At 40.6% G+C, this 13035-nt stretch overlaps 1 protein-coding gene across 2 annotated transcripts; it reads left to right on the top strand.

Moving 5' to 3' along the window:
* Window positions 1-310: 310 nt before the first annotated feature.
* PTHLH (parathyroid hormone like hormone) lies at window positions 311-12445 on the top strand. 2 transcript variants are annotated; one of them, XM_055395150.2, is made up of 5 exons: window positions 313-621; window positions 935-958; window positions 1135-1257; window positions 7082-7504; window positions 12024-12445. In XM_055395150.2, the coding sequence occupies exons 3-5, from the start codon at window positions 1157-1159 to the stop codon at window positions 12031-12033; spliced, it is 534 nt and encodes a 177-aa protein (XP_055251125.1). In that variant the 5' UTR covers window positions 313-621; window positions 935-958; window positions 1135-1156; the 3' UTR covers window positions 12034-12445. The 2 variants fall into 2 exon arrangements, with proteins under 2 accessions (XP_088692852.1, XP_055251125.1); XM_088836726.1 differs by lacking the exon at window positions 12024-12445 and having other exon boundaries at window positions 311-958; window positions 7082-7508.
* The last annotated feature ends 590 nt before the right edge of the window (window positions 12446-13035 follow it).

The following is a 13035-nucleotide window of genomic DNA, read 5'->3' on the forward strand; positions in this document are numbered from 1 at the left end:
GGCTGCCCCCGGGCGGACCGCACGCCTTTAGGACTCGGGCTGGCTGATCCGCCGAGGAGTCCCGGGCCGGAGAGACCGGGCGGGAACCTACGGATCCGCCCCGGGTCCCGGGACAGCGCGGCGGGGCCAGCGCTCCGGGGTGGGGCTCTGCCGAGCTCGGGGCAGCGCCGGGGGCGGCGGGGCTGGGGTGGGAGGGGGGCGCCCGGCCGCCGGCGGGACGTTCCCAGCTCTGGGCTCCCCTCGGCTCGCTCGGGCCCAACTGGGCCCGCTCGGGTCGCCGCCCCCGCCCCCCGCGCGCCCGCGCCCTCTCTCGGCCCGCGCGCGTTCCTAGGGCGCCACCTCTTTGCGACTCGCTCACTTCTCCGGCAGGTTTCCCTGCGAGCGTGTGAACATTGCCCAGCTCGGCTTTCAACTCGCTTCCAACCTGCACCGCCCGGCCAGCATGCCTCCCCGGCCCTGAAGCGGGGCCGCCGCCGCCCCTCCGCGCCCCTGGTAACCCGCCCTCGCCGCCACCTGGCCCTCCTGATCGACGACACACGCAATTAAAACTTGTTCTCAGGGTGTGTGGAGTCAACTTTCCGGAAGCAACCAGCCCACCAGAGGAGGTAGACAGACAGCTAGGTATATATATGCGGGTCTCGCTACAAGTGGCTCTGGAACAAGCCGGCCTAGTTCGCAAAGAAGCTGCCTTCGGAGCGGGAAACTTCCTTCTGTTTTTTAGGAAGGAGTTAGCCCTGCTCCCCGAACCCCGGATACTGCCGGCCAGATTAATTAGACATTGCTACGGGAGACGTGTAAACACGTTGCTCATCATTGATACGTATATAAAACCATTTCATTTCGGTTATTATTTCGAAGGAGGCGCCTCTGATTTTTTCTTTTCTTCTCCTTTTTTCGGTCCCTTTTTTGCCTGTGTGGTTTGGAAAAAACACAGTTGGAGTAGCTGATTCCTAAATAAGTAAGTGCCTGGAGACTATAGTGAAAGTTTTTTTTTTTTTTTTCCCTTTGCAACTTGGGAGATGCCCTTGAAGTTGAAGAAGCTATCTGAAAGCAGGCTGAAGTGGGGCAGCGGGGTTGTGCGGGGAGATGGAGATGCCAGACTGACACTTTGGGCCCCTTTCCTCTCCATTGCAGGTCCCCAGAGCGAGAGAATACGATGCTGTGGAGGCTAGTTCAGCGATGGAGCGTCGCGGTGTTCCTGCTGAGCTACTCGGTGCCCTCCTGCGGGCGCTCGGTGGAGGAGTTCGGCCGCCGACTGTAAGTGCCCAATCCTCCCCAGGGCGCCGGGTGAGGGCTGGGGAGGACAGGGGGAGAGGTCACCAGGCTGGGGCGCTGCCGAGGGCCCTCCGCGGTCATGGATGCTCTTCGCCCGGGTTATAGAGCGGCGAGATCCGCTACCTGCCCGGAGCTGAGCCCGGGTCCTCAAAGCCGGCGGGAGGACTGGGTAAACCTCAGCGGGAGACAGGCAAGAGACAGATTTTCTGTGTTTCCATGAGAGGGAGCGATTTACTAATTCTCCTCTAGCAAAATCTCTTCTACTGAGAGAAAAGGGTTATTTTCAGAACCTGGGAAGATTCTGAAACCCTGAGGATTGCAAAAAATTTAAGATTACTCGGAGGAAGCTGAGGTATCCAGGCGGCATACGTCTGTGTGTGTGCACTTGTATACGTACACACTGAATGTGGGTGGCAGGTTTAGTGTGAAAAGCAAAAACTTTACATCTAATTTTATTATGAATGACATAATTTTAAGCATATAAAATGGACCACATTACATAATGTAGGCATATTATATAATGAAGTAGTAACAACTTTGCAATGGCAGAACTCCAACATTGGTATTGATACAGTTTAAGAAAGCTAGGGTGCTCGATTCCAAAATGAGTATTAGGTGTGGAAACTTCCCCCCCCCCTTGGAATTATTGCTAACAGCTCTTTAATCTGGAGTCAAATATTTGCACTGTAGACTGAAAATCTGTTATCTGGGCATTTTCATTTGGTGATTCTTTAAGGATAATTTTTACTTCAATCATACATCAAAGCACACCAGAGAAATAGCACCATGTTGTGTGACTGAAAAGTTGGAAAAGTGGGAAAGTAACACTAGCTTCACAAACTGATGGACCCAGCAGTTTATGAACGTATGTAATACCATCTTTGGGTGATCTTTAAGCTGCACTCTCAGTGTCCAGGATGAGAAAACCAGATAGTTTGAGAACTGAGAGGAGTTTGTCTCTGGTGAAGGAATTAAGGGGAACTTTTACAATAACAATAAAAATTGCAATATCTAATATTTACAATCAGGTTCCTGGTGCTTCCCAGTAAATTCCCGAGGGTGCACCAAAAGGCAACTTTTTATATGTGCCCTTGGTCTATTATTATTAAAGCAGAAAATCCTTAAATGAAATTATCTTAGACATGTCTGAACCTTGGCACCAAAATGAAAATCTATTATGAATCTCCTAAGGCAAATTGTGTAGAACATTGTACTGAAGATAAAGCTGCATTGTATTCTTCAAATCAAGATTTTGCTGATGTATTTCTGGAAATTGTCTTCAGATTATTTGCTCATTTTGAGAGTCATATTTAATTCAGTTATGTAAAATCCATATATAAATATAAATGAAGCCTAAAACTTTAAAAGCACACTTAAATACTGTATTTATTTGGCCAAGAAATACTGTCTTGGAACAGAGCCAATTTTTTTTTTCTTTACAGTTGCTTGAGAAATACCTGTTTTCTCTTTTGAGAAACAGTAAATTGACCATGATTAAATCTACAGTTAAGGCATTAAAATGGTGCTAAGTTAGTTCTAGAGGCTATTTTTAACTCTTTCCTTGTTGCACCTTGCAAAATACACATCAGAAACCACTTAGCAGCCAGAGTCTCTGTTATAGTTTTGTTTGTGGGTGAAATATAATATTGCAGTTAAACACTCACACTCAGCAGATGGTTATAAAACTACCACAAAACATTCTTAAAGTTAATGGCTAATAGATCATCACATTACAGCCATGGTTTTTCATGGAGGCTGAAATCATCAGCAGATAAAGATGTTTCATCAAATTATTACAGCCAAATGGAGTTTTTTAAAAAAAGTCATTTATTTTTGCAATATTGCCAAGTAACAGTACATTTTTGTGTGCTAGACAAAACATTAGTCTGCTATTACAATAAATCAGCATAGTATCTTAAAAGAAATTTTAACATATAATCAAATCATATTACTCCCCAATTACTTTTCACACCAAGTATTAGGGAAACTGCTTTAGACGTTTTCTAAATAAGGGCTAACTTTTAAAGGAGAGGAAACTACTCCAACAGTAACAATTCCCAGGCCATGGTAATATAAGTTGTGAATCTTCTGGGCCTGTGAGTCTAAAAGGACTTTACTCAGTGAGGCTGTTAGTCCCTCAGTCGTGTCGGACTCTTTGTGATCCCATGGACTATAGTCCACTAGGTTTCTCTGTCCATGGGATTTCCTAGGCATGAATACTGGAGTAGGTTGTCAGGTTGAAGGTCTCCAGGGGATCTTCCTGACCCAGGGCTCAAACCTGGTTCTCCCGGATTGCAGGCAGATTCCTTACTGTCTGAGCCACTAGTTGGAGACCTATGGACATTCTCATCCAGATAAACAGGGCTTTCGGCAGGTGACAGTCTCTGTGTTTTAGTTAGAGAGAGAACCCCGGCAGATTTAGAAACCTAAAACATCACTCACTGATGTGATTAGGAGCCAGACTGGGTCTCTTCCACTTAATGAAAAGCATAACTTCTGACTGAGTCATTTGGGTTGGAAGGGACTTCTGATGAGTCATCTTAACTCTAACACCCTGACCCTGACTCTTCCATGGACCACAGAACTTTTCTTCTCAAACCCAGACTCCTTCCTCTTAGGAGCCTAGCATCAGCATGAGCATCCTGCCTCTTCCTGTGCTGAAAAAAGGAATTCCCGTCACCCCAGCTATTCCCTGTGTTCCTTGAGAGCTCCTTAGAAATTTAATCTTCTTCCCCCAAAACTCCCTAGAGGGTGATTTTTAAAGACAGAAAAGCTGTATTTTGACTGCATTTAGAGGTTAAGCATTTCCTTCACATTTTTTCATTTTTTTAAATAATAATCAAAGGAAACCGTGAACATAGGACACTTGTTTTTCCATGTTGGGGATGTAATAAATGCCATGTGGACCATTGTCCTATATAATGTGTACAGATATGCAAAGTAACAGACTATTATTGAGGTCATATTTACAACTTAAGTACTTCAGAATTATCTAAAGTGAAAGCCTCTGTCTTGGAAGGAATTGCCTGCCACCTGTGTACATCTAGTTTGTACATGCTAGTCATTTACTCTTGGCTCAGTTAATGTCTTATTTGGAAAATAAATAGAACACTCCATGGACCTGATTCCTTGTTGACAGTACAGATACTATGCTATTCCTGATCCTCTAATGCAGTTGCTCAACCAGAAAGTTATTCTTCACAATATTTTGAATGCGGAAGTCTTTGAACTAGTAAGTAAATTATGCTACAGCATTTCAGATTTGGCATTTAAGAAAATCTGTGTTTTCAACTATATTAATAATTACCCCCCCAAAGGCAGAATGAAGCATTGTACCTCAGCAAGAGATGTACTATTTTAAACTAGACAAAGTTGTACCATATTGTAGGTAAAACAGAAGGATAGAATGCTCACTCCATTTCCCATGAGAACCGTCCTGGGAAAGTGCAGTGCCTGAGCTAGGAAGGTACTGTGACTCACCCTTGACAGGCTAGCCAGGATGACAGGGGTATATGCCAGTCAGAAGAGGCATGAGCAATGGAGACTTGATTAGAATAGACCCAGCTATTAAAAGTCTGGCTTCAAGGTAAGCTAGAATGGGCTGTATTATACATTTGGAGAGCAATACAGATGAGTGGCTATCTGCCAGGAACTGAGAAAGTAATAAAAGCTCCATATAGTAAAAATGATCATGTGTAAGAACTTCTTTTTAACTTGACATTTTGCTAAGAGATACTTATGAAATTGTAATACTTATGAAACATGTAAGTGTATCGGTCCTGTTCTTTAAAACCGTTATTAGACTATATAAATCTATTGTAGCAAAGACTCCATGTAGGTCATTAAAAGTTTCCAGGATACTAACTATTGCCACAAAGTAAGTGAATTTTAATCTGGTCACATGTGGCACCTTCCAAAAGGAAGAGAGACTCCTTCATGCCTCATTTAAACCAGGCTCCTGTTAAATTCCTTTCCATTAAGTCATGTCTTTTTTGCACAAGCTACATGGCTTAAAGTCAGTGCACACAACTAAAATGCTGAAAAAGAGAGCTGGTATTCTGTCTATAAGGTCCGAGAAATAATGACAGTTTCCATGGTTTCCTCTTCTTGGACTCACAATATAACTAGACAGTCTGTTGTTCCCTCAGTGATAATCCAGACTCTAGGAATCCTGGTTCTTTATTTTGGTGATGAAAATGTACTTGGGACAACAAGCTCGGTCTTCTAGGAAGCAGATAAATTGCTGTCCATTTGCCCATTGCCGTGGTTCCCAACACAGACTCTTTATTCTATGCCCTTCCCTTCTAGTTTCCTCAACATACACTTCAGTAAGAGAAAGGGTTGGGGAAGTTGGAAAACAATCTTGGTTTTAGAATCAGAAGGCATCATCTTAGGAGCACCCTGATTCTGCCTGTTATCATGTGAGCAAGTGTGAAGTCTTTAATCTCTGAACCTCACTTTCCCCATCTGTAAAATGAAGAGTTTTGTTTATTCTCATATTTCTCTGAAGAGTTAAATAAGTTGTATCAATGAAGGTAATAAGAGACCAGATAAATCTATCATTGTGTTGGGGAGAGAAAATACACAGGATCCAGCCCTGTGAATGCCTTCAGAAACTTGAAAATGAGCCACTTTGGAGGGTTATTTCAATGGTAGAAATTTAAGTTATGTGAAGTGTGGTTGTAGCAGATACAATATGACTACTTCATGTATGTAATCCTTAAATTTGGTTAATACATACAGAATAATAAAAGAATATACAAATGGACATTTAAGCAAGAGTCAGGGTGTCATCTAAAAAGATTGATAGAAAATTATTTTTTTTTACTCTACTTTCATTAGAGTGCTGTTTAATAGAAAAACCACTTCATATTTTGCCCAGAGATATTTCTAGGACAAATAACAAGTAGAAAAGTGAATTTCTTAATTAAACCCTAAGGATAATACCTTTGAAATTCTAAATTAAAAAGAAAAATGATGCACAGAGGAAATAGAATGATCTCACTGAAACACACAAAGACAGCCATTTTAAAAAGACCACCCACTACTTTACAGAAAAATATGCATGCTCTGACAGTTAGCCTTCATATATAGGTTCTTGGTAGCCTATAGTCTAATATCAATCATGTCCAAATTCAGTGTGTTAGTCAGGTGGTTTCCTAGACAGACTTCACAGCTCACTTCATCCTTCAGACTTTGTTTGCTTTTACTGGTAGAGCTTGCTGTTCTTTGAGATTTAATATTATTATTATTTTCTTAAGTGGGGATCAATGTGTGTGCATGCACGCCCGCTCATGCACATGTATGCACTCCCTTGTGCACATATATGCACACTTGCTCATGCACATGTATGCCTGGAGTGAGTACTTACAGGAAATCAGCCACCTTTTTGTTTCCCAGACTAGGACACTTTATTTCCCCAACACAACTCCAAAACCATGAAAAGAAGCTCAGTGGTTTCTGTCCATATTTTTGAAACAATGAGGCTTAATATTTTATATTGAGAAGAGAGCATAGCCATTGTAGAATCTGATCTTTTTAAAAAGATGGGGCTCTAGGGGCCCAAAAATGATCATGTTCTCAGCGAGGTCACCGACCTGGGGAGCAGCACAGCTGGGACTCAGGCTGGAGCCTCCTAAAGGCCGGCTCTTCCCTTCACCTTCTTCACCTCTCTCCCTTCCCTGCTCAGCCAGCTTAGCCTGTGGGACCAACTAGACCATTCAAAAGCTTTCCCCACGTCTTTGTGGTCTCGGTCAGATATTAAACGTCACTGTCTTCTTCCTCTCCTGCTCTTTTCTCTTTTCAGCAAAAGGGCTGTGTCTGAGCACCAGCTCCTCCATGACAAGGGGAAGTCCATCCAAGACTTACGACGTCGGTTCTTCCTCCAGCATCTGATCGCGGAAATCCACACAGCCGAAATCAGAGCTACCTCGGAGGTGTCCCCCAACTCCAAGCCTGCTCCCAACACCAAGAACCACCCCGTCCGATTTGGGTCTGATGATGAGGGCAAATACCTGACTCAGGAAACTAACAAGGTGGAGACGTACAAAGAGCAGCCACTGAAGACGACCGGCAAGAAAAAGAAAAGCAAGCCTGGAAAACGCAAGGAGCAGGAAAAGAAGAAACGGCGGACTCGGTCGGCCTGGCTGACCTCGGGCGCGGCTGGGACGGGGCTGGAAGAGGACTACCCATCTGACATCTCCACAACATCGCTGGAGCTCAGCTCACGGTAACCAGCTTCCCGGCCCCAGCCCCTCCTCGGTGCCCCAAGTACAGTGTGGAGACTCCATCCTACCCTGGCTTGCACAGACCTAGAGTCTCCTGTCTGTGCCTCCGTCCATCACGCCACGCTTAAAAAGCTTACAAAACCACGATCGCTCAGAGTATTGCCTTCCTTAAGGCAGTGTCCTCCTAGCCCCTTAGCACACAAGGGGTTTAATCACTCGCTTCTTTCTCCAGCAGCAAACCCCAATACCAATCCTTTAATACTCTACTAACAACTTTCATCTTTTTCCTCAAGCTTTAGCAGCTTGTGCACTTTAACCATGTTAGAGAACTGTATTTATTTCCCCCACTCTTATACCAAGTTGAACTTTATGATTATTTTTCTTTTTTTCTTTTTTTTTCCCTTCAAGGGAAAAAAAAAAGAAGGCTTTGATATGATCTACAAACACTACAGAAAAATATCCTACAATGAACAATTAAACTTATTTAATTACAAATTAAATTTATTTTCATGTGATTAAATTTAAAATTTTACACACAGACTTTGAATTTATTTATTATTTATTTATTATTTAATTGAATTTAACTGTTTTCTACCAGTTCATGAAACAAAAATCTTGATTTCTGAAAATTTCTAAGTAAAGATTGGGAAGGATGTAAGTTTTTCTCATGTACCTATTTGTCCACTGACAAGTTGAAGTATTTTCTATACGGTTTTGTAGTAGGAATAATAAAACCACATCTATGTGGCTTGTTTATCCTAAGCTCGCAGCTGTTCACATTCACAGACTTTGGAGCCAGAAACCCTTAAGTTCAAATCTTGGGTCTGAATTTATTAACGTTCACAACCTTAGTCTTTCTATACATTTCCTCTTCTGTAAAATGAAGATGGTACTTGTGCCAACCTCGCTGGGTCAGGTGAAGATTAAATGAGATTACATGGGTTAAATGCCTGTCATAGAGTAAATATTCAGTAAATTGCCCCTCATTATTGTTTAGGTGCTTTGAGATTTCATTCTGGCTCTACCATCCATTCATCCATCTCTCTATCTAAGTATGTGTGTTTTTGTGAGGCAAAAAGGGGCTAAGTGTTCATCTCATTTTAGAATACAATTTGAAAACCAAAGCCTTCCACAGGTAAAGCAACTGAGCAGACCTGGGAATGGGGAGTGGCGGTCCTCAGAACTAGCTTTATTTCCTTTCTTGACACTTAGGCCAGCACTGTGCTGGGGCTGCTCTTTACCTCTGTATTTCCACTGATGGGATCTTTTTGTTTCTTACTTTCCAGTACAGCCCTTCTGTGGGGTTTAAAAGAAAGGGGGAAACAACACAAGGATGCATTCTATGCAGCTAATGATCTTGCTATTTAAGGAGTCCCCTGTCACTTCTCCAGCCCTTTCCTCTGACTGGTAAAGACTGGATAACAGAGTGATGTTTCAAAGGGGATATTTGAGTTAAATTGACAAAACCCATCTTTCAAAAGCATATAAAATGGTAATGACATTGGCTAAGTAGTGCAGCTTTAGTAATCAATGGACAGTGGCACTGGAAGAGTATTTAGCCCAATGAGTGATCTATTCTGCAAATACCTAATGGATATATAAGGGATAACAAACTATAAAACTTGGCTTAATGCACACATTCAGTGTATTTTTAGATATGATCTTAATTGTATAAATTTATAACTAATTCAAGGGCTTTACTTTATTGCCAAAACCTACTTTTATCCATTTTGTGTATATACATAAACAGAGGTAGAAATATGTTTTAATGAATTCTATTCATTTAAAATTGCAATGCGCTTAGACTTCCCTGGTGGCTCAGATGGTAAAAGCATCTGCCTACAATGCAAGAGACCCGGGTTCAATTCCTGGGTTGGGAAGATCCCCGGGAGAAGGAAATAGCAACCCATTCTAGTATTCTTGCCTGGAAAATCCCATGGACAGAGGAGCCTGGTAGGCTACAGTCCATGGGGTTGCAAAGAATCAGATACGACTGAGCGACTTCACTTTAAGTATCTGGAGAACTGAAAGTCAGCCCTTGTCAGTTCATATCCCCAAACTGTCTCTAAGTTAAAGTAGATTTACTAAAATCTAGGCAGTGCCCAATCAAATCCAGACCTACAACTGAAAGAAAAAGAATGCTTCTGCCTCTCCTTTCTGTTCCCTGGTTCTGAGAGATGTTCATGGAAAGCACTTTATGTTTGGCAGCCAAACATTGGCATTCTCTCAATACAATACAACAGAGGTATAGGCCAAGAGTGGGGAAATTCAGGAGGGTACTGATGAGAACATATGGGGCTATGCAAATTTTGTCATCCAAATAGAATCTTTTCAGAATAGCCATTTTAAAGTTTTATAAGCAACTCTTTTATTGCAATATGTAATAGTGGTGGTATTTCTTAAGAGAAACTATTGAGCCTGAACTGTATGGATCCTCTTACATGAACCATTCAGTGGAAAATATACAGCTTTAAATTTTTGAAATTATATTTTAGAATTTTTGATGTTGCATGTGAGATGTCCGGATAGAGTGGGACTCATACAATTTACCTTGGTAAACACTGATTTTTAAAAAATATGAAAGCTTTTCAGCACTCAGAAGAGCTCTAAAGTGTTGTCATACTCATATGTGTAATAAGCTTATACCTATACTTTTAGGTCATGGTATATATTTTACCTGACTATCCCAATACATGCCTTTGTCAAATGGAAATCAGAAGTAAGGATAACAAACAAACTGGCTGGGCAGGGTGAAATATAATTAAAAGATCTTTTCCTTGGTCCTTTAATGTATTTCCTTTTTCTTTCCTTCTGAGGAATAAATTGTTCAAGAGGCTGTTCATTCCCTCCTTGCTTGTGTTACTCTTAAATACAATTTACTAGATGCCACTTAGTACCAAAACATTTTACAATCAGTACAATACCCAAATGATTGAGTTTGACAGTTGCCTTTCGGACTTTATTCATAACATCCATCCATATCTGCCCACCATTTAAAAACTTTAATAGTAAACTATATTTTTCCTCTGTTACTAGGAGCCGTTTTCTCATTCCAAACAAAATTCTTGAAGAGGTCAATTCCTTAAGACATTAAAACACTCTAAATGCTAGACTTGCTTTTCATGTTTCAAGTTGCACATAAAATTCCTAAATTGTCGCGAGTTTGCTTTTGGGTAGGTCACACAATCGTGCAGGTCTGACATGGGAACTTCCGGCTGTTAATGCGGTGATGCAGCCAGCTGCTTCCATTCCATAGCTGTTGCTCCTAGTTGTTCCATAGTTGGTTTCTTTGATACCAATAGGTATTCCCTGAAACAGACCACACACAGAGAAGAAAAAGCAGAGAGAGAAGCAGAGAAAAAGTCACTAATCTTAAAATGGGCTTCATTGGTGCCTTAGACGGTAAAGAATCCACCAGCAATGTAGGAGACCCGGGTTCACTCCCTGCGTCAGGAAGATCCCCTGGAGAAGGAGATGGCTTCTCCATGCCAGTGTTCTTACCTGGAGAATTCCATGGACAGAGGAGCCTGGCAAGCTGCAGTCCATGGAGTCACAAAGAAGTGTACACAACTGAACAATTAAGCACACACATCTGAAAATACTGTCATTACCATGTTTAGAAGGGTTAGAAAACATGTCAGTCCCAAGTGGAAACTTATTCTGGATAATAAAACAGTGATGTGAAATATTGCTATTTTATACTTTTGAATTAATAGATTCCTAGTCTCTAATTTAAAATAGAGAATTTCTAACATTCTCTATTATATTAATAAATTTCTATTAAATTTAATAGAAATTTCTTCCCCAATTTCTAACATAAGATCCAGTCAAAAAACTAGCAGCAATTCTATCTTAGTTTTGGCTTCAAAAACAAAAATCCAAAAATAATTTTATTCATTAGTATTTAAGAACAGCTAAAGGACAGATATCCTCATCCTCATCCTCAAATCATCAGCCAAACATACTTTAATTACTCATCCTTCTAACATTTACCCCAAATCACATACTCAACCCTCACAACAGCCCGTAAATCTGATTGAGAGATTGGCCAAATGAGAACCTGAAACGAATAAGCAACCTTTGCCTCACCTCTGTCGGGCATCCCTGGGAAATAAACTTCTAAGCAAGGTGTATTTAATGATGGATAACACAACCTAGCCTTATTCTGAATTCTCAAATGTGTCCCTCCTCTTCCCAAACTTGCCAGTTAGCAGCTTTGGAAAATTCTCAAAGGGTCTCCTTTTCCTGACAGAGTATTATTAGAAAGGCAGACCCATTTTCCTTTCTGTATTACATTGATCATTAGATCAGATTAAAGAGCCTGCCTGTAGCAGAGGGTTCTGGAGAGTCAGGTGGATCCCACAGGCATCTTTTGGAAAAGATATTTACAAGAAGTCCCCTGAATCAGTTTCCATTGTGTTCCTATATTCTTTAATTTACACCTTTATTTTATGTCTCTTTATTTGCAAGGAAAATTAATCTGTTTTCTCCTCTTCTTTTTTTGCTTCTTTCTCTTTGCAGGAGGCATTGAATTTTTCAGCAGAGACCTTCAGAAGACGTATTGCAGGATTCTGTAATAATGAACATGTGGAAAGTGTTAGAAATATTTATTGTCTGTAAATATTGTAAATGCATTGGAATAAAACTGTCTCCCCCGTTGCTCTATGAAACTGCACATTGGTTATTGTGAATATTTTTTTTTTGCCAAGGCTAATCCAGTTATTATTATCACATTTACCATAATTTATTTTGTCAACTGATGTATTTATTTTGTAAATGTATCTCGGTGCTGCTGAATTTCTATATTTTTTGTAACATAATGCACTTTAGATATACATATCAAGTATGTTGATAAATGACACAATAAAGTGTCTTTATTTTGTGGTTGATCTTAATGAATGCATAAATATAATTATCCAAACTGATTTTCCTCTGTGCATGTAAAAATACAGTATTTTAAATTTGTAAAGAATGTCTAATAAAATATAATCTAAATTACATCATGACTCAGAAGGTGAATTTTATGTATATATATCCTTTAAGATTTCTAGTAGAAGGAACATGATGTAATTTTTAACTGTATTTGAATATGGTCTTAAGTTTAATATGTTTATATTGGTACAAATTCCAACATTTTCACATTCACTTTTAGTTTAAAACCACTTAAAATGTGGTTTTAATTATTTTGTCCAATATTTAAGTTCAATTCAGTAGAATGACTGAGTTATCTAGACATCATTTTATGAAGTACATCCAATTCAAAGTGAAGCATGGAGAGGGCAGAAAAAAAGCAGAGAAAAGCCAGGAGAAAAAAATTAAAGAAGCTTAGTACAGAGAGTTAGCCAGAGCTGAAAAACAGAGAGAGAGGAAGATCAGGAACTTTAAGGCCAGCGGTAATTTTACCAAATGTAAGGTTTAATTTGAGAGAGCTTGCCCTTATTGGTCAATAGTAAGAGCTGCTTGAGAATTCTACCTGGGTTAACCTTTCTACCAGTGAATGAAGAGAGACTTAGGTTTGGGAGATATGTGGCAA

The sequence above is a fragment of the Moschus berezovskii genome, chromosome 6, assembly GCF_049115385.1.
Source record: "Moschus berezovskii isolate FMDL1 chromosome 6, NW_MosBer_1.0, whole genome shotgun sequence".
Lineage (NCBI taxonomy): Eukaryota > Metazoa > Chordata > Mammalia > Artiodactyla > Moschidae > Moschus > Moschus berezovskii.

Bases quoted from the DNA above. Each gene is read 5' to 3' on its own strand.
- PTHLH (XM_055395150.2), top strand. From the start codon at position 1,157: ATGCTGTGGAGGCTAGTTCAGCGATGGAGCGTCGCGGTGTTCCTGCTG. The intron at 1,258-7,081 runs GTAAGTGCCCAA...TTCTCTTTTCAG, and splicing joins GAGGAGTTCGGCCGCCGACT to CAAAAGGGCTGTGTCTGAGC.